Source organism: Neospora caninum, chromosome VI, assembly GCF_000208865.1.
Source record: "Neospora caninum Liverpool complete genome, chromosome VI".
NCBI classification, from domain to species: Eukaryota; Apicomplexa; class Conoidasida; order Eucoccidiorida; family Sarcocystidae; genus Neospora; species Neospora caninum.
The window spans coordinates 2,839,192-2,866,018 of NC_018392.1; the positions used below are offsets into that span (position 1 = coordinate 2,839,192).

General features: G+C 54.6%; 4 protein-coding genes across 4 annotated transcripts; 2 read left to right on the plus strand and 2 right to left on the minus strand.

Annotated features, from left to right (window-relative positions):
- Positions 1–3,765: 3,765 nt before the first annotated feature.
- Positions 3,766–8,985, minus strand: NCLIV_018810 (conserved hypothetical protein; the record flags this gene model as incomplete). Its single annotated transcript, XM_003882074.1, has 8 exons — positions 3,766–3,948; positions 4,263–4,453; positions 4,764–5,358; positions 5,875–6,444; positions 6,790–7,181; positions 7,560–7,628; positions 8,215–8,341; positions 8,785–8,985. The coding sequence occupies 8 exons, from the start codon at positions 8,983–8,985 to the stop codon at positions 3,766–3,768; spliced, it is 2,328 nt and encodes a 775-aa protein (XP_003882123.1).
- A 3,959-nt stretch (positions 8,986–12,944) lies between these two features.
- NCLIV_018820 (conserved hypothetical protein) lies at positions 12,945–13,922 on the plus strand (the record flags this gene model as incomplete). Its single annotated transcript, XM_003882075.1, has 1 exon — positions 12,945–13,922. One exon carries the CDS (start codon positions 12,945–12,947, stop codon positions 13,920–13,922), a length of 978 nt encoding a protein of 325 aa, XP_003882124.1.
- Positions 13,923–16,268: 2,346 nt separating this feature from the next.
- Positions 16,269–19,250, plus strand: NCLIV_018825 (conserved hypothetical protein; the record flags this gene model as incomplete). Its single annotated transcript, XM_003882076.1, has 5 exons — positions 16,269–16,444; positions 16,769–17,345; positions 17,879–17,989; positions 18,471–18,503; positions 19,140–19,250. 5 exons carry the CDS (start codon positions 16,269–16,271, stop codon positions 19,248–19,250), a joined length of 1,008 nt encoding a protein of 335 aa, XP_003882125.1.
- A 2,206-nt stretch (positions 19,251–21,456) lies between these two features.
- Positions 21,457–24,556, minus strand: NCLIV_018830 (conserved hypothetical protein; the record flags this gene model as incomplete). Its single annotated transcript, XM_003882077.1, has 4 exons — positions 21,457–23,239; positions 23,396–23,534; positions 23,636–23,837; positions 24,311–24,556. 4 exons carry the CDS (start codon positions 24,554–24,556, stop codon positions 21,457–21,459), a joined length of 2,370 nt encoding a protein of 789 aa, XP_003882126.1.
- Positions 24,557–26,827: the final 2,271 nt, after the last annotated feature.

Sequence of the window (26,827 nt, forward strand, 5' to 3'; positions counted from 1 at the left end):
ACGAAGCGACACAAGGAGAGGAGATGAACTCGCGCCGATCACAATTCAGTTCTGCACATGCAGAGAACGACAGGGGAGGTGAAGCGCGGGGTGCTCCTTAAGATACATGTTTGTCTCCGGTCGGAACACTCGTCACGCGGTCCTTTCTCGTAATCACCTCAGAGCAAAGCTTGAAGGACGCGCAGTTTCTCTTCCCGCGGGCTTCCTACAGGAGGAAGAGAGAGTTGCCTCGTTTCTCTCGGCCTGTCCAAGGCAGCATGGGCGCGGCCGCCCGCCGGCAACACGTCAGAACCGCTCCAGAGCCTCACCCCAGATCTCTCCAGATCTACTACCTGGAAGAGGCGTTTGGGTCGTCACTCTTTTTCTCTGGAGTCGCTCGTCGAGCCCAGACCGACTGGTGTTTGCCGAAAGCTCGCGCAAGAGAAAGCGCGCAGAAAAGAGGGGAGTGGCAGGCGCGAACAGAGGAAACGCGAGAACACCTCGAGTTGGGGAACTTGCGCATCTGCGCATCCCAAAGACAGGCGAAGCCGGCGACGTTTGGTGTGCCAGATTTTTCTCGCTTCGACACAAAGTCGGATCTTTGTGGAGAGAGGGAGAAAGGCAGGGCGAAAACGGGTGAGAGGAAAGGGGGAGAAAAAAGGGAGGGAAGTTTTGTGGAGAGTGGAGAAAAGAGACGGGAGGGAAGGGAGCAAGCGCGCGCAGTCGGGAGGGGATAAACCGGCCGGAAATTGCAGATTTTTGGCGTGCATGACCTCGGAAACTCGCCCTCTTCTGGTCGCGCTCGAGCCTCCCGCGCGAAACGTTGCGCGTGGAACGAGAGAGGCGGCGCGAGAACGCGCAGACGAACATGCGATCGGCGACGCAAAGAGTCTCTCGCGGGGGACAGCGACGAGTGCAAAAAGCAACGGCGCGAAAGACGAAAAAGCAAAGTTCGGAGCGCGATTCGCGGCGACGAAAAGCAATCAAAAAAGTTCGAGAGAAAGGCAAGAAACGCTTGCGAACGGGGAAGGAACGCGCACACCGCGACCCTCGCGCAGAGTCCACAGAGAGAGACAGGAGAGCGAGATGCCCCAGCCCCAAGTTTCGCCGTCACTTTTTTCGATTCAGATACAGCAAAAGGCCGCCTTTTTGGCGTTTTCGTTCACGCGGCGATCCCTACAAAAGGGTCGGAAGCGTCAAATGGTGCCACGCACACTGGAGCGGAGCCGCGGCGGCCCCAGCACAGAGATCTTCCTTCTCGCCCGCCGTAGAAAAAAGTGTCCCCTACACTGCCCCGACCTGGTCGGCTCCCCCTCAGTAGTTGATCCTTCAACAGCTAAAACGAGAGAAAGAGAGCCGACATAGAGATGAAGCGGGGGACCGTTTGGAGGATCATTTCTTTCTCTTGCCGCCGTCGCATGAGAAGACGACAAGAGAAGCAGAGACTCGGCCACTTTACCGCCCGCCACGCAAAGGGGATGCCTGCGGGCTCAAAGGATATATATATATATATATATATATATATGACTATATATATATATATATATGACTGACTGTTGGGGGAAAAGCGACACATCATCTGTATATATAAGTATATAGATATATAGATGCATGAAAGAGTCTGTATAGAGATACAAAGGTAACCAGAAGTGGGAAGAGGGTCAATCCACAACGGCTGACCAGAGACAGGAAAGTGTACCCGTATAGAGATTTCTTCTCGTGTTCTTCAGTTTTTCCTTGCGTTATCTGCCTCGAGGCTGTTGCTCGATACGGGCGCGAGTGTCGAGTAAGTCTTCTGAAAGGTCGAGAGGAGAGCTGGGAGCAGTTACACTGCGTTTTGTTGGGGAACAAGCTGACTGCCAAATATCGGCCTTTTCAAGTCGTGCAAGCAGCGGCGATGGGAAAAGGCCGTGGAACAAGGAACCCAACGGAGAGCCAAGAGAGGAAACACGTCGGCTACACGTGCGCCTTCGACTGGATGTGACCCCCACCTTTCTTCAGTAGATCTACACAGGAAGCAGACCTACGCACAGTCCCCCCACATAGATATGTGGACGACGCATATCGATACTTGTTCATATCTCTATATCTGTATATATTTTGTGGATATATTAAGAGATGTTTGTGTGTGTTGATAAAAACATGGAGATACTCGGTTGACTTACCTATATATTTGCATGTATTGGAATACGCATTTCTGTATGTATGCTGACAATGTAACTACGATGTTGACACCACAACAACGGTTACCCCCGAACCTAGACGAAACAGCACTGGAGAAGAAAGGCGGACTAAGGGTCTATGCGAGTATAGTCCAAGAGGGGCGAACCAGAAGAAAAAGCAGGAACGGAAGGGACAGTCGCTGGAACGTCAAGCACCACTTTTGGCATCTTTGAAGAATTTCCTGAAAACGCTCCACTCGAAGCTCACGCACGAGTCGGGTTCGTGCCGAGGGGGCTCTGTTCCTGTCGGCTTTCGACTGTTTCCTTCTCTTTTGAACGAACAAACAGCACTATGTCTCGTCGTCCCTTTCTCGTCCTCACAAGCGTCTTCCTCTATGTCGAAGGCTTCTCTACATGTGTCGCTTGACTGTCTCCTATCTCCACACCTGTGTCATTTTAACTGCCTGCCGGCTCGTTCTTCCTTTCCTCTTTTGGCATTCTTGTTTCAGCCTTTTAGTCTTGGCCTCGACGTCCGGCTCATCCGTGTCGCAGCGTTGCATGCGCTCGCTTTCGCGGGTGCTCTCGCGTGGCCTTTCCCGCCCTGTGTCTTCTCTCTCCACGGCACAAAAGCGAAATCTGCACTGATCTCGATTTTGAGTGTTGGTGAGTGTGTGTCCATGTGCAGGAAATTTCACTAAACAAATTGGGATTGGAGAAACGAAAAAGGTTGCATTCTCCCTGCGTTCTAAGAAGAGAGACGCCTGCGATTCGCGATCGAGTCGTGACAAAAAAACAAGACGGCAACTTCAACCGCAGGCGGGGGACTAGTTGTTTTCTTGTGGTCTCTCTTGCCGTTTCGAAATACGCAAAAAGGCGAGGGAAAAGTTAAATTTGAGTCGGGTCATTGCATGTGTAGGCCTAGGTGCGGTGATCAGCAGTTACATTCGGCCGTTTTGCGGCGAAAGACAGAGAGCGAGAAACAATTATAGAAAAACAACTGGAGAAAGAAAACACGTCCGACAGACGTTTTAGAGGCAGCCGCGTGCGAAGGAGTGTGCACGCGCCCGTTCACAGCACGTGCGTCCACACTCCTTACCCGAGAAGCCGCAAAGAAGGAAAAAATGACAGGCGAAAGTCGATACCACCGGACTTTCTCTGGTCCTTCGTGGAGGGATGTGCATGCGACAGACTCGCGGCTCTCACCCAAGGGGAACCTCTGCCCCCGTCAACACGCACCCCGGGAATCTCGACTCCGAATGTCCCTATTGACAGCATGCAACACATCCAATTTTACCTTTTCCACCAGCCGCACATGCACGTATCCACCAGATGATCTACATCTGTATGGCTGTATATCTCCACCTACGCATATGCATACGTAGATACATATATATATATATATATATATATATATATATGCGCAAATATATGTGTGTAGAACATATGCTGGCACATGCGTGCATGCGGAAGCACATACGTGAATAAAACTGTGACGGCACACTTGCATGTGTGCTCACACTACAAACATGTGGTGCCTGCGTCTGCAGGAGCGCGCTGAAGCCAAAAAGCGGCACAGAGAGGCTTGCGTCCTCTGTGTCGCGTCTGTTCGTGTCTTCGCCGGCCCTCAGCCTGTCAGCTGCATGTTTGCCAGTTGGGCCACTTGCTGCTTGTATTCTTCGAGAGAAATCAACAGCGAATCTGAGGGCGGAGGCGGCGTCGGTGGAAGAAGGGCAACGACCGAGGCGTACGCCCGCGGGGGTGGAATGCTTCCTGTGTCGATGTGCAGAGCGCCTGCTTGGCGATATCGCTGCGAGGGAAAACCGCAAAAGAAAAATCGCAAACTTTGCGCGCGCGTTCTCTCTCGCGGTCTGTGTTTTCGTTCCCCCTAGTGGTGATTATCTCTTGGGTGCCTTCCACTTCACAGGTTCCACCTTTCATGCCTCCCTTAACTTCTCGAAACTTCTGCCTCAAACATCTCAGACAGCGACCACGCCATCAGCTCCTTGAGCACGTATACACACCGCACCGGCGCTAAAAACGTCTGCTCGCTTCCCTCCCTCTTTGCTCCCTTTCTCCTCTCTCTCGGCCTGTTTTTTTCGTTTTGTTTCCGCCGCGCCTTACTTGAACAGTGTGTCGAACCCAGTCCCTTTGTTCTTTGGGCGAGCCATGCAGCAGAAACTTCCAGGCAGCTGTCGCTTGCGGCGTGCCGCCGCAGAGAGGAGAGGCCGCTGCGCCTCGGGGCTCGGAGATCGACGGGCTCAGACTCCGTTTCGTGTCCTCGCCTAACGGCCGCGGAGATGGATCTCTGCCGCCTGCACACCAGAAAAACGCGAAAAAAGAACATCGCGACGCGCGCAAGTCCCTTCTCACGCCACGAAAACGAAGGCACCAAAAAAAGGAACGCTTCCGAACCCCGAGAGAGAGACGCAGGTGCGGCACCAGGGCGTCGTCCCTCCATCCACCCCAAATGGATGCAGCTTGCCTCCGGAGAGACAAAAGAGACATCGCCAAAGACGGATCGACACACCTGGCCCTGAGCTCTCCCACCGAGAGAGACTCATGGGACGGCCGCTGTCTCCCCCTGAGGCTCCCGCCCCCTCTAACGCTTTCTCGTCTCCGCACCTGTGGCGCGTCCTGGCGAAGTGCTGTCGCTGCGTCGGTCGCTGTCGAGGGCCTGTGGCGAGAGGCGGGTTTCGCGCGTCTCTGCGTCGGCTGCATCTCCCGCCTCGCCCTCTCCCACCTCTCGGCCTCGCTTTCTCCTTCCCGACTCGTCGCCAAAGAGCAGATCTGCGCAGGTCGGCGCAACGGGGGGGGTCGGCGCCGCGCTCTTGGCCGGCTCGCGGGCGCCGCCCTTTCGCATCGACCGCTTGGGATCGTTCAGAATGAACATGGACAGTTTTTCACGCCTTCTCTCGAGCGCCACTTGATGCATCAGCGACGCGTTTCGCGCGCGACCTGACGCGGCCTTGCTCTTGGCGAGCTTTGTCTCCACCTCCGTCTTGCGCGCAACCAGAGCCTGGAGCTTCTCCTTCAACTCGCGCCGTGCCGCACTCGCCGTCGCCACGCTCGACAGCGAGGCGTGGAGCGAATCCATCTCGTGCTTGATCGACATCAACTGCTTCAACAAATTCCCCGTCGTCGTCAAAAACGAACCCGCAGCCGAGTCCTGCTGCTTCCTCGACAAAATCGCCTGGACGTCTTCATCCGTGAAGGTAAACTGAAGAGGAAAAACAGCAAGACACAATCAGGGCGAGAGTTTGAAGAGGAGACTGTTTACGACTCTTTAGGAAAATCTCGAGGCAGGCCCGCAGATGCATGTCGGCTCCCGGTTGCCGCCATCGCTGCTCTCGGCTGACGGAAAGAACGGACGCAGATAATCTCGCAAATGTCCGACAAGCCTCGAACAGCCGAGACTCGCGGAAACGCGATGTGCAGCCACACAGACGCAGAGAGCAGAAAGCGGGAAGGCCCGAGGAAACACGCAGAGCGCGACCGCGCTCTGGCCGAAACCCGTTCGCGTCTTCTCGCGTTTCCCCAAATAACAGTGGAGTTTCAGCGCCAGAAAAGTGTCGTCCACGTCAGAGACTTTTCTCGGTGTAATCCACGGATTCCCGTCATCACACGTCGTTTCCAGAGAGAAGCACACCTCCTCTGATGCGCCACTTTTTCAGTCGCGCCCCCTTTTTCTCCTCGCCCCTTTTTTTCGCCCCTCCGGCGTTTCCGTCTTTCGCACCTCCTTCAGTTGCTGGAGTTTTGCGCGGAGTTTCTTGGAGAGGTCCTCGACGGAGTCGAACTCCTGGAGCTTCTTCTTCCAGGCTTCGTACTCAGCCGGAGTCACGGTCGAGTTGACGAGGTCGCCCAGCGCGAATTCGCGGTCGAACTTTGCCGATGCCTTGGGCGCCACGCGCAGCAGCAGCTTCACGCTACAGGACACGCCGTTTCGCCGACCTTCCGGGAGACTCGGGTCTCCAGGCGCGGGACCAGTGGAGACAAAGTAGGGCTCGCAAGGGCGCAGCCCCACAATCTGGCACACCCAGCCGACGGGCGGGGCGTCGGGCTGCGCTTTGACAGCGGAGGGCGGCTGCGGCACTTTCACGAAGCAGCCGCGAACGTACTTTTCCGCTTGCGGATGTTCGAGCATGTGCAGCAGGCGCTCTGTGGACAGCCGCACGCCGTTCAGAAGATCCAGAGAAATCCGCTGGAGCATGCGTCGCGCCGTCTCCTTCCGACGCTGCTCGTCGCTGTCGACGCGGTCTTCGTCGAACAAGTCGTCAGCTCGACCGTCGTCCTCCCCCACAGTGCGCTGAGACGCAGACAAAAACACGCAGGAGGTGTCTCGAAGATAAAGGCACACAAAGAAACAAAACTCCAGAGGTAGGGTGCCTTTCCACCTCGCCAATCTAATGGCTTCGAAACCTTCCTTTCTTCAAAACCTGCCTTTCTTCAAAACCTCCGGAACGTCGGTCTTCACCTTGTTCTCGTTAACCTTCGTCTCCATCTTTTTAACCTTCTTGTTCTCCTTCTTAACTTCTTGTCGGTCGCCTGCCTAACCTTCTTGTTCTCCTTCCCCTCTTGTGGTTTATACCTCCCGCTTCACTTTCTTAGCCTTCTCTCTCGAGATTTTTCTTGTCTGATTCTCACTGCTTACCTGCTGCGCAGCCTGCTCGCCACCCTCGTCTTCTCTTCCGGATTTCCCGCCCGCAACGCCTTTCCGTTTGCCGAACGCCCCGTCATCAGCCGACGCGTCCCCTGCGACCGCGCTGCCGGCGCCAGAGGCGAGACCGCTGGCTGTCCCCGCGCCATCGGCGTCCTGAAGAAGTGTCCCCGCGGTCGCGCCTCCACTGGAGCCCAGAGCCGCGTCGGGCAAGGCCGCGGAGACGCCGCTTAGGGCGGACCCGCTGGCGCCCGCAGACCGCGAAGAGAGGCGCTTCTTCTGGTCCTGTTCCGCGTCTTCCTCGTCCCCGGAAGAAGACTCACTCAAGTCTTCAGTCCCGTCCTTCCCCGACACTTCGCCTTCCTCCTCTTCCTCGTCTTCACTCGCTGGAGACAGGAACCGGGAAAAGGCACAGCCTCGAAACTCACCACACAGAAACAAACCCGAAAGAGTTCCCCCCGTTCCCAAGAACACCACACAAACGTCAATTTACACATGCAAACCAATACACATATACCACCATACATGCATCTACGTATATACATACAATCACATAAAAATACATATACCTACACAGGCACACATTCATATATGTGCATCCAAATAAACCTCGATGCACATATATATATATATATATATATATATATATGTATATGCACGTGGGTGCAGGTGCGAACGAAAAGGAGGTAAGAGAGACGGAAGAGGAAAGGGGAGAACAAGAGAGAGGGGACAGAACGACGGAAACTCAGAAATAGGCTTCTCACTTTGTCGCTGTTGCTGCTTCTGGCGAGCTCGCCGCGCTCGGATGTCACTGAGAGCATCTCCCAAACGCCCTGCGCAGTCCGCCAAAAAAGACACCCTCCAGAGTTTTTTTTCGATTCTTCACAATAATTAACATTACTTACTTCCACGTGCACTTTATGCACAAACTTTATTAACTTTGTACACAAAACCTACAGAAATCATCCTCTCCCACACGCGTAGTCGTACAACACCTGTGGTCCACATTGACTGATTTATATAAATATGTTTAGATGCCCGTTGAAACACATTAACCCACATACACGTTGCAAATAGATGCATAGGAATATGCAGAAAAGTACCAATACACATGCATATATACATATATATATACATATATTTATACGTATATCTATATACAGACATGTAGATATATGTGTATGATATATTGGCGTGAAGAGCCAAAGCAGAGTGAAAAACACTGTTGGCCTGAATATCCGCGTTCGAAGTGTTTTTCGGCTTTTGTGCGATGATTGTTGACTCGCTCGTCCCGGACGCGTCCTGTGTGTGTGTGTGTGTGTGTCTCGTCGCTCTTTTTTTTTTTGGATGGGCGCGACTATCAACGTCAAGAAGAACCGAAACCGCTCGCCATTCGAGCTGTGCAGCGAAAGAGTTTACCTGCCGTGCTCTTTCGGTCTTGGTCTTGTCGCCGCAGGAGTTCCTTTCTCTGGCGCTCGCGGACAAGTTCCTCGTAGCGCCTCGCGAGTTCGGCCTCTCGCTCGAATTCGTTCATGCTCTCCAGCGCCTGGAACCAGACACAGGAAGAGGAGACGCTTTGAGGAAAAAAAGACGAAAAACAAATCCCACCCCCCTCGCATGGCCGCAGTGAAAAATCCTCACGAGACAAAAAGCCGGGAAGAAAGGGAAAGTGGGAAAAGCGGAAAGAAGCGCGGCAGACACGCCATGATGCTGCTGTTAATTCTTCAAACGTTCGCGGCGTCGAAAACGAAAGAGACTCGAATGGGACACGGTCCGCGAATCCACGGGAGAGACGAACTACGAAAAGCAACACAAACCGTCTCCATCCACATCCATATATGTACATATATGTTTATATATATATATATATATATATAGATATGCGTGTATCGATATGTATGTGGATGCATGCATTTGTGGGTGTTCAGACGCGTCTGATTGCCATCCGAACGGATTCGCAGCTTCTGCAAGGCTTTCTCCACTGCGTACTTCTCTGTCGCGTTCATCTTTGTAGAGAAGATCGGGACTGAATTCGCCATTTTTGTCTCCGGGTCTTCCGCGGCGCCCCCAGGCGTCACCAGTCTCCCGCGAACTGGAAGATTGTCTTCCCTCATCGTCGGCGACTCGCGAGCTCGACGACGGACGCCCGCGCGGGGCTTGGCGTCCGCGCCCTGAGGACGTCGACTTCATCGTGTCGAGGAAAGCGAGGGTGCGCAGAGAGAGATCCTCCACGGGGCGCGGCTCTTCTCTCCCGAGCGGGCGACGAGGAAACGCGAGAGCCTACAGGAGCCTCGAGGGACAGAAAAGCGGCAACAAAAGGGGAGGAGGAAAGAGGGGGAAGAAGGGGCGAGGAAGACGCGAGAGAGAAGAAGGCGAGGAAGACGCGAGAGAGAAGAAGGCGAGGAAGACGCGAGAGAGAGGAAGGCGAGGAAGACGCGAGAGAGAAGAAGGCGAGGAAGACGCGAGAGAGAAGAAGGCGAGAAAGATGCAAGGGAGAAGAAGGCGAGAAAGATGCGAGGGAGAAGAGGGCGAGAAAGACGCGAGAGAGAAGAAGAAGGCGAGAAAGACGCGAGGGAGGAGAAGAAGGCGAGAAAGACGCGAGGGAGAAGAAGAAGGGGAGAAAGACGCGAGGGAGAAGAAGAAGGGGAGAAAGACGCGAGGGAGAAGAAGAAGGGGAGAAAGACGCGAGGGAGAAGAAGAAGGGGAGAAAGACGCGAGGGAGAAGAAGAAGGGGAGAAAGACGCGAGGGAGAAGAAGAAGGGGAGAAAGACGCGAGGGAGAAGAAGAAGGGGAGAAAGAAGAGGGGGAAGAAGCTGAGACGAGGAAGAGGAAAAAAGAGACAAGAGGATTCGAGAAGCCGCCGCGAAGGAGACGACGCTAAAACAGAGACGAGTCGACGTCGCTGGCGAGGAGCCGCAAGGAAAGGGGAGAGAAGGCGGGAAAGGAGAGAAAAGGAAGACAAAAAAACGACGCGAGAGAGAGAGAGACAGTGCAGGAAAGGCAGAAGACCGAAGTCGATCTCGCTCGTGGGAGGGGAGCTCGTGCCAACACGCACCTCGGTATCTTTCTCCCGTCGTCTGTTTTCTCTCGTAGGAGAATGAAAAGCAGGAACGCCTCTCTCGCTCCTTTCTGCCTTCTCGTCGGCAGCGCGACGAAACAAAACAAGAAAAACACCTCAGAAGGAAACAGAGTTCTGGTTTCCAAGAAGCATGCAAACCGGGAACCGAACGCACGAAAAACTGGCGTCGCTCCTCTCGTTCGAAACCCTCGCTTGCTATCCCTCTTCCTATTTCTCTTCGTCAAGAAAAGACGAGAGAGAAGAGAAAGCAGCGGTCGCCTGTAGGAGCCTTCTCGCTTGCTTCTCTCTCTCTCGGTCTCTCTATTCCCCCAACCCGACCGCGGGAGAGACTGCCGTCTTCATGCGCTTTCCTCTCTCCGTCGCCACCTTCCCCTTTTCTTCTGGGTCTTCTCCCGACGCCTTCTTGTTTCCAGAAAAGCAGGGGAAAGCAAACGCGCGCCTGTTCTCAGCCCGAAAACGGAAAGTGATTGGCGCCACGCGCCAGAGAGACACGCCCGCGAAAAGCGTTGTGCATGCACGCAGAAAGCCAAAACATTTCGGGGCCCGGAGCGAGAAGACGGGGCTGGTAAAAGAAAACGAGCGCTCTTTTCTTCCTCTGCCGCGTTCGAACGCCGGAGGAAACGCCGCCGCGCTCCAGCTTTGATTTTTCCATTTTCGTTTCTGTGTCGCCCCGTCCTTGTCGCATTCTCTCCCTCGCCGCCTCAAGCCGCCCGCTGCACATCCGCGAGGGACACCGAGCGCAAGAAGACGCCAAGTGTGCGTTTTTGTACGGGATCGGTCGAGAGCGGCGAGCAAAGAAGATGTCTCCCTCCGCTTTCGCTTCTTCTGTCTCTCTTCTCCCGACGCCCGTGCAGCTGTCTGTGTAGACAGGGTCAGAGTCGAGCACACCGGCCAAGACGAAACAGAGCGAGGGAAACCAAGTTCTACGCCCTTTGCTGCCTGAATCTCTGGAGGTTTGTGCGCCGCCGTCTCTCTCCCTCTGGAGGCCCGCCAAAGTCGGGCAGCGGAGACGGCACGGGGGCTTTCTCCGTGTTGGAAGAAAAAGAGACGAGCGAGGAGACAAAACAACTTCGTCTTCGGCAGCTTGTCGGACGAAAGGGAAACGAGAGAAACCGCACGAAAAAGCAGTGATGTCCGGGAGATGCTGAGCGAGAGAGGGAGTCCTCGCTCGCCTGGGCTCTCCCGGTTGCGTTGGTCGAAACAGTGTGTATGTACACCTCACGAGGTATACAGACACGCGGGTTTCCGAAGAGGAGGAAAGAGTGGAAGGAGAAGATAGAGAAGGACAGTGGGCGGGGAACGAGAAAGAGAGCGAACAACTCTGGTGTTTTGCGAAACAGCACTGGCGTTTTGGAGTTTTTTCGTTTTCGTACTTCATCTGCGAGCATGAAAAGGGGCGGGTGGAGAAAAGCTAGAGGATTGCCGTCAGGCCGAGGCCATGAAGAGAGCGAAGGCTCGGACATCGCCTCCTGTACGGCGGAGGAAGAAGTCTCGAGGTGACACAGACGCCCCAGAGCCAGGGGAAAAAGTGAAATACGGAGAGACGCGGATGAAAACAGAGGCGCCGACCAGGATGGAGGCTCTCGCGGCGGCCAGGTGTGGATCTCCCGCACCTTGCATGAGTTTCTCTTCTTCGCAGCTTCCCATTCGTCCTGCCGTCTTATCTGGACACGATTCAAAGCCGCCGTCTGCTTCGACACGCCCTTCTTCGTCTTCATCGTCGTCTCTTTCCGCTTCTGTCGCCCCTGCTTCTTCACCCGCCTCTTCGTCTTCTTTCGCTTCTTTCTCTCCTTCATGTTTGCCTTTTTATTCGTCCTCTTTGTATTCTGGCAGGCGATCTTCTCCACTAGGTCTGCAGAGAAGAGGAAACTGCGCTGTCTCGCTTCCTCGCCTCAGTTCGGTTGTCGTCTTGCTTTTCCTTCTGTCTCTCTGTGAGCCTCTTTGGTCTGAAACGGGCGGTGGGTTTCTCTCCCCTTCATTCACTCCTGTCGTTTTACCTTGCTTGGCGTCACTGTCTCCCGATGTCTCTTCTTCCGTGTTGCTGCCTCCGAAAACCCCTTGTGACGCGACGCTGCGCCCGTTCTCCCGTTCTTCTCTCGTCGCGTTCTCTCGTTCTTGTACTTCTCAGGCGTTTCCAAATCCTTCGCTGTATGCGTTTCGCTGCAGCCTTTCTTCTCCTTGGCATTGTCTCTCGCTTTCGTCTTCTCGCTGTCTCCGTCGTCCAGGAAGGGACTTCGATGGGCGTCGTGGAGCCCGCCGGACTGCTTCCCTGTCTTTCCTTGCGCATCCGTTCTCTCTCTGCCCCCCGCGAACTGTCTTTCCTTCTCGCTTCACGCCATCTGCTTCGAGTCCTTTGAGTCCTCATCCTTCTTCTCCTCCGTCTCATTGTTCATCTTCTTCGTCTCATCTCTTTTCTCGTTCTCTCTCTCGCTTTCCTTCTTCCGTCGTTTCTGCTCGTCTCTCCCGTCTTTCGTCTTCTCGTTCTCTGTCTTCCTTGTTTCCGTATCTTCTGTCTTCCTGCCGTCCTCTCGCTTCTGATATCTCTCGCTCTCTCGATATTTCGTCGCTCGGCGCTCGACTTTCTCGACCCCCGACGGCCTCGCCAACACAGGCCCTCTTCTCGCGTGTGCTGGCGTTGCTTTCTCTTCGTCGCGTCACAAACGCGCGGCTCCTTCCGCTTTCCTCGCCTTCTTCACTTGTTGCAAAATCTTCGACTCTCTGTTCTCGTCTTCTTCGCTCGCTGCCGTTCTCTCGCTCCTCTTCGTCACCCCCCCCAGCTTTGCTCTCGCATCTGCCTCGTTTCGCGCCGCTGTCGTCCTTCCCTCGAAAGTGCACGCCTCTCTTTTCTCGACTTGTGGCCTCTTCGTCTTCCATTTCTTCGCTTTGTTCGCAACTCCAGTCGCTCTTCCCGCGTTTCGTCTCTCTCCTCGCCCCTTCTCGGGTGTATTTACACCTCGCGCTTCCCCCCATTCCACCACTGGCGAGTTCTCTGCGTTTCCTTCTGCTGCTCGTCTACGTCTCGGACTTGCTCTTCTTTCGGGGCCACCTCGCTGCGACTTTCTCCTTCGACATGCGGAAGGAAGTCGAGAGACCCTACGCCTTTTTCCCTCTCGTCTCCTTCTTCTCGCGCGCCGCCCGCTCGGGCCTCGTCCATGCAAACGCCCTCCACCTGCTCGTCAACTTGCGTGGCATCTCGCAGATCTTCCCGCTGTGCGAGAAACTCTGCTACGACGCCCTCTTCGGCGCCTACTCCCCCTCTTCTTCTTCCCCCTTCTCTCTTTTCTCCCTGTCGGAGTGTTTTCCGTTTCTCAGCGGACAGGGCGTGGTGTGGATGCACGCGTGGAAGGAGGCTGGCCGCGAGTCGTGTCTCTCAGCGCTTTCCACCGAGCAGGAAGGAGACGAGAGCGGAGAGCGACGGTGGTGTAGCTGGCGCGAGCGCGGAAAACGTGGCCCGGGGTTTGGCCGAGAAGGTTGGTTGACCCGTCTCGCCGTTCTCGCGCTCTTCTTCTCTGGAACGGTCGCGGGGAACTTTGCCTCGCTTGTGCTGCGTCGCTGGTGGAGTCGCGTCGAGTGGTCAGTGGAGAAGCAGACCCGCGACGAAGCGCAGCAAAGAAGGTTCTGGGGCGGGAAGGTCAGTCGCGAAGATATCTGGAGGGAGCAGATGGATATCGCCGATGCAGAGAAGCCGAGGAAAAACGTCGACGTGTGGGAGCGGCATCGGCGCCTCGAGAAACTTAGGCGACCTGGCGCGCAAACCGACGGAGAAGACGCTGAAGACGAAGCAGACGCACTCAACCGGGAACGCGAGACAGACCGCTCGTGGTGTGTACGTACACTCGGCTGTAGTGCAGGGCTCTACGCGCTCCTGGGCACGCTAGTCGGCAGCGCCCGAATCCATTCCAACGTGAAAAAGAAGGTTTGTGGACAAATAGTCAGACGCATCCTCACGGAACTTTTTGCGCCAGTCGGCTCGAGTGGCCTTGACGAACCGGGACACATCGGCGGATTCCTCTTTGGATATCTGGTCGCGGGCATCCTCGGCTGGTGAGACCGCGAAGCGAGAAGACTCCGAAGAGAAGGAACAGAAGGGACAGGAAGAAGGAAGAGAGGGACGGAGACTGAGACAGATATTTGAGAGGAAGGCTGATCAAGAGCAGGGAAGAGGGGAAGCGAAGGTCGATGACGGACCCTCTACGATGTCGCTTGAGGAGCTTTTCTTATGACTCCATTGGCGAGCAATCTTTTGTTGAATTTTTATAGCGATGAGGTTTTATAGCGATGGATGAATTCCCAAGCAGCACTTTAGCGAGAGACCTTTCTCGCTTTTTGTCCCTCTGCACGCCCCAGAACCTGCCGTCACTTCCTTCTCTGAGCCTGTCCTCGTTGCGTCTGTCTGAAAATTTAAATCTCCAGGTGTTGCCGGCCGCCACTGCTCTATCCATTTTGCGCTTCCGGTTTTCAGTTGCTGTCTCTCCTGTTTCTCTCTCGCATTTTTCCTCATTCTGGTTCTTCCTGGTGTTGCACTGTCTCCCGTGAAGCTCTTTTCCTTCTGCCCTCCATAGTGCCGGCGCTTCTTCCTCGATCGCTTCTCGTTCATGTTTGAGCTCACTCTTCCGTGAGACCCCAAACACCAAAACTGTGTGCGAGACTCTCTTCACGGATCAGGACAGAAAGGCAAAAGACAAAAAGCGAGAAGGCAAGACAAAACAAAAGAAAGAAACAAAGAGGCACGCGGTAGCATCACGACGGGCATGGGCATCTGCAGTCTTCAACGCCTTCCCGAAAGCACTCCACGACTCAGTGGAGTTTCCTAAATATGTTCCAACCTTTTCAATCGAGAACGTCGGCGCTCTTCTCCCTCGCGACAGACTGTTCGTAGATGAGAGATGCATTTATCTGCATCTGCATTTCCATACATAGATGCATTCATACGTAACAAGCGTGCGCATAAGTATACACATTATATGCAGATCTGTATAGATGATGAGGGGTAGAGGAGTCTGTGCTGACAATTTGTGCCTATTTGGGTACGGGCTGCGACACACATACTCTGCCTTCGGGGTCTTCCGCGGAAAAGCTGTCTGTTTCTTAAAAGATTTTGGAAAAACATCCAGCGACACGAATGCGGAGACTTCACAGCTTGCTGCGTATTTCCTTGCTCTCTGCCTTTTACTCGCCTTCTCGAATTTCCTGTCACACGGAGATACTCCGCATCTCATTGCATTTGTATACACGTTCACCCTCGGACACACATTCATATTGATATATATAATTCTTCGTAGCTATACTGTTCATCCACTTCTCTACCACTTCTCTATACATAAACTTGCACATAAACGCATGTATATAAACTCAAGCGTATGTATGTATGAATGTATGTATATATATGTATCCTTTGCCGTTATCCTCACTCTTACGTCGTCCGCTTCTTCGGCGCGTCAGTTCCGTGTGCGGTGGCAGGCCACAGAATCTGAGGCGTTTTACCTTTTGTGTCTCTCTCTGTTTACGTCGAAACTAGCTTCGACAAATGCAGAGAACCTCGCTGCCTTCGTCCTCCATTCTCTGTCTCCGGCATTTTCTGGGTCGTAGCGCTCTCTAGCTCACAGTTCCTGCTTTCGGCTAGTGTCAGATCAACAACTATTCTCAGATCCCACATGCTGATGCGTGAACCTAGATTGAATGAAAACTTCCAGCTTCACTTTAGTGGAAAACCTCCAAGTGTTCGTCTTCGCGCAGAGCTGGTGACAGGACGACGAGCAACGCGGGTGTGTCGATTGCTCAGCAGCGGCTTCGCGAACGCTGGCTTTTTTCTGCAAAAGAAGGTTTGAAAAGCGAAGACTTTTGGGGAGAAGAAAGATACCCGACAGCGAGGCAACTGCAGATGCAGCATGCAAAAATCCAGAAAACTCCAGAAGGAAAAACGAGACAAAACGGACCCGCGCACGGAATCGCCGGGGGTGAAAAGTCTCGCAACTCGCGGCCCCCAGCCGCAAGCGGGATTCTTTTTCCCAGAACGTTTTCGCTTTTTCTTCTCCCTCTTGAATTAAGCTTCCGCTTTAGAAAGGGACTCGAACACTTCGAGTCTGTCTTATCGTCTTCTTCTCTCACGACCTCATAGACGTGTCTCCACGGGGCCTCGTGATTTTTCGCGCACATGACGTCAACGCATCTGTCTCTTCGGTATTGCCTTTGTAACAGCCCTTCTCTTTCCCCTCTTTCTCCTTTCTCTCCTTTCTTCCCGGTCTCGCCTTTCTCTCATTTCTTCCCAGTCTGGCCTTCTCTGCCTCTCTCTTCTTCCCTCTCACGCCTTCTCTGCCTCTCTCTTCTTCCCTCTCACGCCTTCTCTGCCTCTCTCTTCTTCCCTCTCACGCCCCCGTCGTTGTTTCTCGGCCAGATGGATCCCTCTGTCTCTCCGAGAGTTCCGACGCCGGACACCAGCCACGTCGGCCTGCAGAAGGCCTTCCCTGACGTTTACGAGGCTGCAGAAGATTCCTTTCTCTTCCTGGATGCTCTCGCTGAGGACATTCGGTTTCTCCTTCGTCGACGCCCCGCTCTCGTCTTGGAAATGGGGTACGTCTCTTCTTTTCTCCCCTTCGCACACGTCGGCTCTGTCTCCGTCCGCCAGTGCCCTCTCGCTCTCTCACAGCGCCTTTCTCCCACGTCTCTTGAGTCTCTTGCGTCTTCTTTTTTTTTCTCGTATCTCCCCTCGGTATTCCATCTTGTTCTTCTGCGTGTAACTTCCAGTATCCTTTTTCTCTCGGCTGTCGCTTCCCTTCTCTCGCCAGTCGCTTCCCTTCTCACCGCCTCTGTATGTGACGGCGATCGCACTTCCCTCTCTCTCTCCGTCTCGTCGCCCGCCTCACTCCTTCCCACTTTCCTTGCTTTTGTCTTCAGGTCCGGGAGTGGCTGCGTGATCTCTTTCCTCCGTAAATTATTTCTTCTCCGCGTCGCCTCATCCAAAGGCCTGCCAGGCGAAACGCCAACGGGAGGGCAGACAGGCCCAGAGAGAAACGCCCGCTGCTCAGGACACCCCGACACCGCACACGATTCTTCACACTCGACATCTTCTTGTTCTTCCTCTTGTTCTCCATCTCCATCTTCTTCCTGTTCTTTCTTTGTTCCGCGTTTCCTCGCAGTCGACTGCAATCTGTCGGCAACTGCGGCGACCCTGGAGACTGCGCGCCGGGCCGAGAGGAACGAACGGAGAGAGCGCGAAGGCGGAGAAAGGCCGAGCGAGGGCGGCGAGGCGCCGAACCGCGGAGCGATCGGAAGTGCCTCAGCGTCACAGGAAGAAAACGAGAACTGCCGGGGTGCTATAGACGTTCTCGCTGGCGATCTGTTTGGAGGTTTCCGGTCGCAGAGCAGGCGCGAACCGCCGTGGTCTCCGTCTTCCGCGTGCTCGCCTTCTCTGGGTGAAGCTCAGAAACCAGGCAGGACAGTGGGAATCTTCGACGTCATTCTCTTCAACCCAGTAAGCTGGGACGCGTTTTCAGAAGAGGCAGTCAAACCGCATCAAGGCACACGCGGCGAAGTGTCTCTGCAGACCTACCGAAGAGCTCCTGCGCATGCACCTTCTCTGTCGTTGTCCATTTTCCACCCAGGAGAGTTCTCTCTTTCCCTGCTGTGGTGTCGCGTCTTGGATCCTCTTCTCGCGGGCCTGTGGGCCCTCTACTGTCTCGATTCGTTGCGCTCCTCACCCCTGAAGTCAATTGTTTCTGCTATTCCAGCTCCTGTTCGCTTTGTTTGTCTCCCCCTTCTCTTGATTTTCTCTCTCGTCTTCGTCCCCGGTCCGCAGCTCGCCGCTGCACTATCCGTGATGAGCGCGTCCCTCACGCCCTTCAAAGTCCAGGAAAAAGGGCGTGTTAGTGTCTGCTCTTGTCTCACTCCTTTCTCAGTTTTCGTCTGCTTCTAAAGCCGCGCATCCGTACCGTGACCCGCATGCGCATGGAGGGAAAGGCGCCTTTCTCGTCAAAATCGGTGTTGTCCTGTGTCCTTTTTTCTCAGCCGTACGTCCCCGGAAGTCCACGCGGGCGACCGCCGAGCCCCGCCGACTGGGCCTGGTGGGGCGGCGAAGATGGCCGTGAAGTGATAGATCGGTTTCTTCCACAAGCTATCGTGAGGCCAAAAGGCAAAAAAGCAAGAGAAGAACCGGTAAAACGGGAACAGCACCGAGCGACGCAAGCGTCCCACGGTGTGCTTCGCAGTGTACAGTCAATCCTAGGGGGCGGGAGGAACAGAACGCGTCCGTCGTAGACGCGTTTCATGGAATGGCGTCGCGGTCTGGGACACAAAAAGAGCAACACGAGCCGTACGTTCGGAGACGTCTCACGCTGAAATGGCGTCTCTCGAACACTGCGTGCAGCACAAAGATCTGATTCCTGGTTCTTCACCGTTTGTCGATGGGGCACTACCTGGTCTTCAACGCAATGATAAGCGGACAGGACTTCTGGTGTGGGTACTCAAGACGCGAGTCAGGTAGTGAGGGTGCGCGCGGAACTGGTTGGAGTGTAAAGGGAAACTGAGAGAGCACGCCTGAGCTGTGGGAAACACACACAATATCGTTCTGAGCGTCCTGTCCCTCTGTCACTTTCTGCAGGCCTACCTGTCGCCCTCTGGAGTCCTTTACCTCGTGAGTTTTCCCACGAGTTGAATTCCATCTTTGCTTTCTCACCTTGGCTGCCTTGACAGCGGTTTCTCGCTTCCTGGCAACTTACCTAGTTATCGAAAAAGCAAAGTGTTCTTTACAACCGCAGATCCACATGTTGCGCTCTTCCGTAGATTCACTGGGAAGTGAGCCGGGAGACACCCAGGCCTCCCGTATGGCTGCTAGTGCCAGAGTTATGTGTCCCCAAAGAACGCACAAAAATGCTCCAAGCGTAGAGAGACGAAGAGGGGCGCGCTTCGGAGGCATTCAAAAACTCACGATCGTACTGTGGCAACAGGACGTGGCGGTTCCCTCACGCAAAGTACACAAAATACGAAAAGACCTTTTTTCACCTTTCAGTGACGCCGTTCCTCCGACCTGTGCATATAGATCTGTATAGATTTTTTGTAGGCAGGCATTCTCAGTGTACAAATCTAGGATACTTCAACTCTTGACGCTGTCGGTTTCTACGCACGTAGATAGGAGGCCGAGGGAGACGTGAATTTCGTCTGTCGCCTCGATAGCAGAAGAAGAGACATGACGAGAATCAGAACGACGACTTTCCTGGTGAAAACTAGCCGGGTGCCGTCTGTGTGTATGTGCCATGCCCCCTCATGTTAGCTGCTGGAGAAGAGGAACAAAGTGGACGAGGTCGTGGCGCACATCGAGGCTCAGGGCTTCGCGGCGGAGGTACGATTTCCGTGGGAAGGGGTGTTCGTAGAACCCTCGTAGTGTCTATGCAGATTGGTTTTTGAAAGAGAGGTATGGTCATTGATGCTATCTCAGGTCGCTTTGCGCCTCGGTGCCGTGCCCTGTTTGCAGCAAGTTAAACGTCGAAAGATCAATGGAGAAGATCTTTCTGTCTGGCGGTTTACGAGATTATGAACGGAACCGGTATATCGCTCTGAACACGCATCCCCACAGAACCCACCTGACACGTGCGTACAGCCGTTTTTGAGATGTCGACCGAGGACGCCAGAGCTGCTTCACCGCAGGCACTGTACACGACACCATGTTTCTAGATTTCCAGATTCGCAGTTCTGGTGAAGAACAAAATGGTGCAGACGAAAGCGAACGGCATATGGCCGTTGAAACACCGGCACGCTTGATCCTGTAGATGGAGGCACTATTGCTGCGAGATCTGAACACAAAAAACTGCTGCTTAGGAGGCCATATGTGACCGAGGTCGTTGTTTCCAGTAGCTGGTCTGGCCTATAATTCTCATTGGAATCCGAATTTCGGGATGCTGCTCGAATGCTTACACTTCCTCAGCCGGACGTGCCGGTCCTCTGAGATGCGGCAGGACCGATGACTAATGTCTGTCTGCCAGAGATTCGCACTTCAACCGCGCAGGGCGTGAGTCCTGTGTCTCGCAACGGGAATGCTGTACGGTTTTCTGAGTGCATCTTCAGGAGACCCGTGTAGAGGGAATTACTTGGTGTCTAGCCGGGTTGTTTGTCAGGGAACTGTGGCCACTGTGGATCGAGAATTCTGAACCTATCTGCTTCCGAACCAAGTGAAAACGAGGCCGACTTTTTTTCACGGCCACTCTCCCGGGCAACGCGCCTTCCATGGAGTTTGCGAGTATCCGCGGCAAGAGAAGCGGAATTTCTCTAGGTTTCTACAAAAGCACACATACGGTGACGCAACGCGCATCGATTGTGAAACTTCCGCGAGGCAGAGCTGGCGTCGAGAGAGCCATTCCTGTGTTGCCAAAGGTCTCTGGAGGCATTCGAAGAATGAACCACAGCACATTTTTATGAAGGGGAAGGACACTTGACGCAGCGACGCCGTCTGTGTCAGCCATCCCACTGAGGACGCGCACGCTGAACGTCTTGCAGAGAAGTGCCTTGCAGCCCCAGCAAGGACTGCCAAAGAACAGGAACACTTGCTTATTCGTCCCTGGAGACTGACTGGGACTGAGAGTACGAGTGAGAAGACAAACCGACAAGCGATCTCCTATTTCATCGAAAGCGAAAAGGTACATCCCTATATCGGGAGAGCACCCGGCGATGATGCCCTATTGCTAGGCATCTCACTGATGCGTGGCCACAACTACAATCACCAGGCGCCACAGGCTTCAGCGGCAGAAGCAGCGTCGAGTGGTCGGAGTGTGCTGGCTCCCCGCGCACCGGCGTCGAAGTACCGTCTCGAAATCGTCGGAGCGTCCCTATACGTAACTGAGTTCCCAAGTAGGGGTTTAGTGCGGTCCCTAGAGCGAGCAAAAAATGAACTGGAAGTTTCTCGTTGTCATGCCTGCGTCTTGGGAACGGCTAGCGGCTGCGTAGAACGGCGCGATGTCACGAGGCAGGAACCGGTTTTTGTGCCTTGCGAGAGTTGTGGCCCCGGCGCGTGTGGCAATGGACTGGGCGTGACTAGAGAGGACACAAAAAGCGGGCTGTAACCGAGACTTCTGGAAGCTTTTCTGGGCACTCGTTGGCCCTTCTGGGATCAGATGCTACGAAGCGAGAGGCGCAGATGGACACGAGATACTGCAATTAGTAAAGGTATTTTTTGAGCAATTTGCGCGGAGAGTCGTTCGAGAATTCATAGTCAAATGGCCCTTCACAACGGAAGGCCTACACAACAAGCGAAGGTATATATATGTAGCAGGATGTATCACAAACGAGCGCCAGTCGTAGAGCACAGAGGATGCGAAAAGGACCCACCGTTCGACAGCAACTGGCACCTGTCCTGCCAGTCAGGGGGTGTTAAGAATACCTATCAAAACAGCATTCCATGCGCCTGTGTACCGCGGCCTCCCGATCGGACAACACAGGTGACGGCTTTCATTTCATCGCCACCGCGCTGCCTTCGCCAGGAAACAAGGTGACTTCCTGAAACGCTTGAATGGCAAATTGCACGATCGATCGCCAACCTGTTTGCACGTTCTCCCATTCGTTTGCCGGGCGTCCCACAGACACATTCAGGGCATGATTCAAGAGGAAGCGTTGCCATCCTCTCCGCCCTCACCGCTCTCATTAGCAGCTTCTTGGCTATCAGCCGTCGACGACGTCTCTTGGTCGTCACCAGCAGGCGTCTCTGCAGCGTCAGCACTGTCCGAGCTATCTGTGGCATCAGTCGCAGCTGATTCGTCTGTTGCCGGAGCATCAGTTGTCGGTGTGTCGACGTCGTCGTCAGCTGCTTTCTCGCTACCATCGGTCGCAGCTGATGCGTCTGCTGCCGGAGCATCAGTTGTCGGCGTGTCAGCGTCTCCGCCAGCCGATTTCTCGCTGCCTTCGGTCGCAGCTGATGCGTCTGCTGCCGGAGCATCAGTTGTCGGCGTGTCAGCGTCTCCGCCAGCCGATTTCTCGCTGCCTGCGGTCGCAGCTGATGCGTCTGCTGCCGGAGCATCAGTTGTCGGCGTGTCAGCGTCTCCGCCAGCCGATTTCTCGCTGCCTTCGGTCGCAGCTGATGCGTCTGCTGCCGGAGCATCAGTTGTCGGCGTGTCGCCGTCTCCGCCAGCCGATTTCTCGCTGCCTTCGGTCGCAGCTGATGCGTCTGCTGCCGGAGCATCAGTTGTCGGCGTGTCGCCGTCTCCGCCAGCCGATTTCTCGCTGCCTTCGGTCGCAGCTGATGCGTCTGCTGCGACAGCATCAGTTGTCGGCGTGTCGCCGTCTCCGCCAGCCGATTTCTCGCTGCCTTCGGTCGCAGCTGATGCGTCTGCTGCCGGAGCATCAGTTGTCGGCGTGTCGCCGTCTCCGCCAGCCGATTTCTCGCTGCCTTCGGTCGCAGCTGATGCGTCTGCTGCGACAGCATCAGTTGTCGGCGTGTCGCCGTCTCCGCCAGCCGATTTCTCGCTGCCTTCGGTCGCAGCTGATGCGTCTGCTGCCGGAGCATCAGTTGTCGGCGTGTCGGCGTCTCCGCCAGCCGATTTCTCGCTGCCTTCGGTCGCAGCTGATGCGTCTGCTGCCGGAGCATCAGTTGTCGGCGTGTCGGCGTCTCCGCCAGCCGATTTCTCGCTGCCTTCGGTCGCAGCTGATGCGTCTGCTGCCGGAGCATCAGTTGTCGGCGTGTCGCCGTCTCCGCCAGCCGATTTCTCGCTGCCTTCGGTCGCAGCTGATGCGTCTGCTGCCGGAGCATCAGTTGTCGATGTGTCGGCGTTGCCAGAGGCGGGTCCTGTGCTGTCAGACGAAGATACGGTGTCGAAGGAATCTGTAGCTGGCGTATCTTGGCTATCGGTCGGCAAATCGCCTGATGTTTCGTCAGCGTCTCCAGATGGTTCTTTGTCGTCGGCGGATGGAGAGCTTTCGGGTTGAGCAGCAGCGCCAGGGGAGTCCTGACCTTCAGTATCGAAGACACTTCCGTCACCCTCAGCGGCGTCTACGGCTTTCTGTTCGATAGCGTCGGCTCCTTCACTGTCGCTACCGTCTGCTGGCTTTTCCTCGTCGCCTTCTTTGGCTGCGTTCTCCGTTTCCTTCTCATCTTCAGAAGACTGTGTATCTGTACCTGTTGCTGTGGGCGAAGCGGCCGTGGGAGACGCCTGATCCTCTGGTTGTGTGCTTGGCGCGGTCTCTGTGGCGTCCGCTTGAACATCAGGGAAAGAGCCTTTTTCGTCCGAGGAAGCGCTGGCCAGCATTTGCTCCGCCACCTGCGCACGTGCCGTGGCCTCCAACGGAGTCTCTTTGTCGAAATGTTCAAGAATTTTCTCCACTTCTTCCGAAGTTGGCACAGCAATTGTGTCTGTCATCTCCGTGCTCACGTTGGTTTCCAGGACTTTCCTGTGCAAGGGTGAAGACAAAACAGGCGGGAAATGATTGCTGCGCCCGCCAGCAACATAGTACCCAGCGTCTGGTGCATTCCAAATACGGTTTTCAAGAAGGTTTTGAGAGGCAGGTTCAGAAAAACCCCAGCTTCCTTGAACCCGAACCACTTACTTGCAAGCGTAGTTCAGTTCACCCGTGCAGATGGCACCATAGATGTACTTTACAGCATGTGTCGGTGAGTTGGGGTCGCGGACAATCCGCACTGGAGCATTCGTGCCCGGCACCACACCGACCTCGCCCTGAACTTGCACTGCAGAATACAATAGAAGCACACAGGATGCATATTTTGGGGACTGCCAACAGAGGCTTAACTGGATTTGTGCACTAGACTGTGCGAATCCGGACACTCACATCCAGAATAGTTCCTGAAGTCGAAGAGCGCGCTCTCTCCGTTTGCGGCAGCTTGTTTGAATGCACCACTTAACTCCTTATTCAGGCACATCTGGTTGAAGATCTGCCACTGAGCCTGGTACATGGTGCACCAAGTGCGGACGATGGAGAAAGTTGAGGCGGTCATCTCCACCACCTGTCCATTGGTCAACGGGGTCATGGCCTGGCACACAAAGCAAACGCGTCGGAGAAGCCATGGCTCATCGGGCCGTTAAACTTTTCGCTTGCGCATTAGCTCTACGACACTGAATACAGCGGCTTTGTGTCGGTCACTGCCTGCATGCCACGAGCTCGTATCGCTCAACCAGTTGGTTCTACGAGTACCAACCACGGCCTGCTCATGAGGCTGAGAGAACAGTTCCGGGGCAGGACCACATCCTTGGAAGAATTTGTGGAAAGGTATGCTACGAGGAGTATAAGGCAGCACGCAGAGTCCCGGAAAGAACCGTGACGGATCCTCAAGATAGCCTCAACCCAGCCCGCCGAAGCGGACAGGGACGGGGGGCTCCTCCAGGCCGAGGCCTTACAAAAGCAATTTCCCCTCACTTTCGTTCTCCTACTTCTCGATGAAGGGTGCATTTCCACCTTATCTAGCGTTTCTTCGCGAGGTTCGACGCTACCCTGCTTTGCACTCACAGAGGGAGTCGTCGCTTGGAGAGCCGTTTCAGCCCGAGACGCTGTCCGCAGGGCGAGCGCGTTGCCCAGGATCCTCCAGTGGTCGTACAGAAGAACAGAGAAAAGGGCGAACGCAAGAAGAAGCCGGAGAAGACTGAGTCCCCTCCAAGATTGCATTGGCTGCGTGGAGTGACGAGCAACACTCCGTGGGCAGCGGCTCGGGGCGCCGGGGGGCGGCGGCGAGAAATCGCTAGCCGAAGACCCCATTGTCTCACTGCCCGAAGAGACACTGAGAAGTTCCCCGGAGAAAGGGGCGATATGAGGTAAGTTATTACGTACAGACAGATCTACAGTGAAATGGCGAAAAGTCCACGGAAGAAGGCGAGGCAAATGAGGAAAAATAGAGGAGTCCGCGCCCGTCGCGACAGTCTCCCACCGGCTTGGCAGAAATCGTACGAGAACCGGTCACGCCGCTGACAAGACAAGCGGTTGTGCCTCCGTGCCTTGAAAAGACATTTTTTCGTGGAAACCACCACAGGGATTTCCTACCCCTCCTCAATGAGTCAAGACACTAAATGCAGCCGAGGTACAACCCTCTTCTTTTCAAAGATACAAGGCCCATGACGTGTCAAGCAATGGCAACCACGCTCGCCAAATGAGAGGACGTGGCGCTGGCCGGGCCACGCACCGCTCAACAGGCCACTGCGTGCGAGGCATGCATGCTGTTTGCGTGAGCGGTCAGCCTGAAGAGTGTGGAGAACGCCACAGAAAAGCAGCGAAAGTGACCTTGGGGGAATGTTAAGGAATCCCCAAGTTATGGGAAGTCAGAGCCTGGACAGCTTGGACACAGTCGTCAACTGGGGGGCCGCGTCACCGCGAATGGGGAAAAAGTTTTTATAGAACCCTGAACGGTGCTTGAAGAAGCACACTGAGATCCCATGGCCACCACCGGGACAGGGAAACAACGAATGACAAATGTATGAGGCATAATCCATGGTATAGCTATTATCGATTTGTACAGGGTTTCCCGAGAGAAGTGAGGAGTGGCGTCAGCCATGTTCACCAAGAAGGCAGGTGGAAATCCACATTCTTCAATTGGACCCCTCCAGGCGCAGAACAAATCCACAAAAACGCACGTTCTGTGGCCCAGCGGCTGCCTCTCAGCCCCCCCAAAAAAGAAATCCAGCTGAACAATAAATTGCTATGCGGGAAAGGATACGATTTGGGCGTTGCTGTCCACGACAAGTGCACTAGATTCTCGCCGAAAATATCTCCATTGTCTTGCATGGCCAAGACTGCGAAGCCTTGGCGAGCCATGAGCTGATGCGGAAGTGGTATTGCGAACAAATCTGGCAGCTCCTTTGGGCCGAACGCAGGAGTGATTGGTGCGTTCCGATCTTCCACGATAGCGTGCGCCCGCCTGAGGATAAGCCAAACTTGTGCGTGCAGAGCACGCCTCAGTTTTCCTGTGTATGTGCTACAGAGCTTCCGTGAAGAGCGGAACGCTGTCACAAGCGGAGGGACACGGGTACTGCATCATCTGAGCATGCGCTTCCCACCGTTTGCTGTATCAAGGCACACTCAGAGCACACAAATCAGAGGTCGTGGAGTCCCCCTTCGTGCGTTTTAGCCGTGATCACATGAAGTGTCTTATAGGGCTATCCCGTTATTGTACCTGATTCATCGCAGTCCGTCGTCAACAGTGGAGTTCTTTATTAGCAGGATTCTGCTGTAAAAGCGCCTGTGACCAGTCGTGGGTTACACTGCGGAAATGGGAGATGGCAAACCCGACATTTCCGTGAGGAGTCGATCTTTCGGCAAGACGGTAGAGAAGTGGGCGGCCAGCTCACACCCATGGACAAGCGGGTTCGAAAGGCTGAAACATGAATCCAACCTCGGTTCACAGGCCTGCCTGTCGAGCCGCTCAAGGAAGATTTGACCCTGTTTACGAGCTAAGGGGTGTAGAGGTGCTCAGAATCTAATCGTCGGGGCATCTCGATCTTCGTATTCAAAGGTAATTCGATGTTCAGAAGTTCCCATCTCCATACGAGTCGGTCGTACATTACGTTGCGGCCTCCAGCAAACTGTAACCCAGTTGTGTCAACTGACCTATCGAAGGTGAACAGTCCATGCCACGGAATTATTTTCGAGGATCAGGCTGTAACCGTCATGCACTTCGGAACAGATACCGATTTTGTTCCTGGCACAGTTGGCTTTCGCGGCAATACTCCACTAGCATTTTCCGCGATCAACAGGGATCGAATTGATAGGTGGTAGAGTGAGGTAGCTCTGCATATCGGTCAGCGTGGAGTCACGAAACGAGACCATGCGTTATCGAGACGTTCTTGAGATGAGTGCCAGCAACTCTCATGAAAAGCGGTAGTTCCACCGTCAGATACGTAACAGAATTCCAGATGCGTTTTGAGGCAACTCAGCTGCACTAGTAGACAATTGTTATAAATCCTGAGTCGTCCTGTCGCTCCGAGCACTTAGATACGTGTAGCATCGTCGTACTCTTCTCATCACACACTCCCGCGC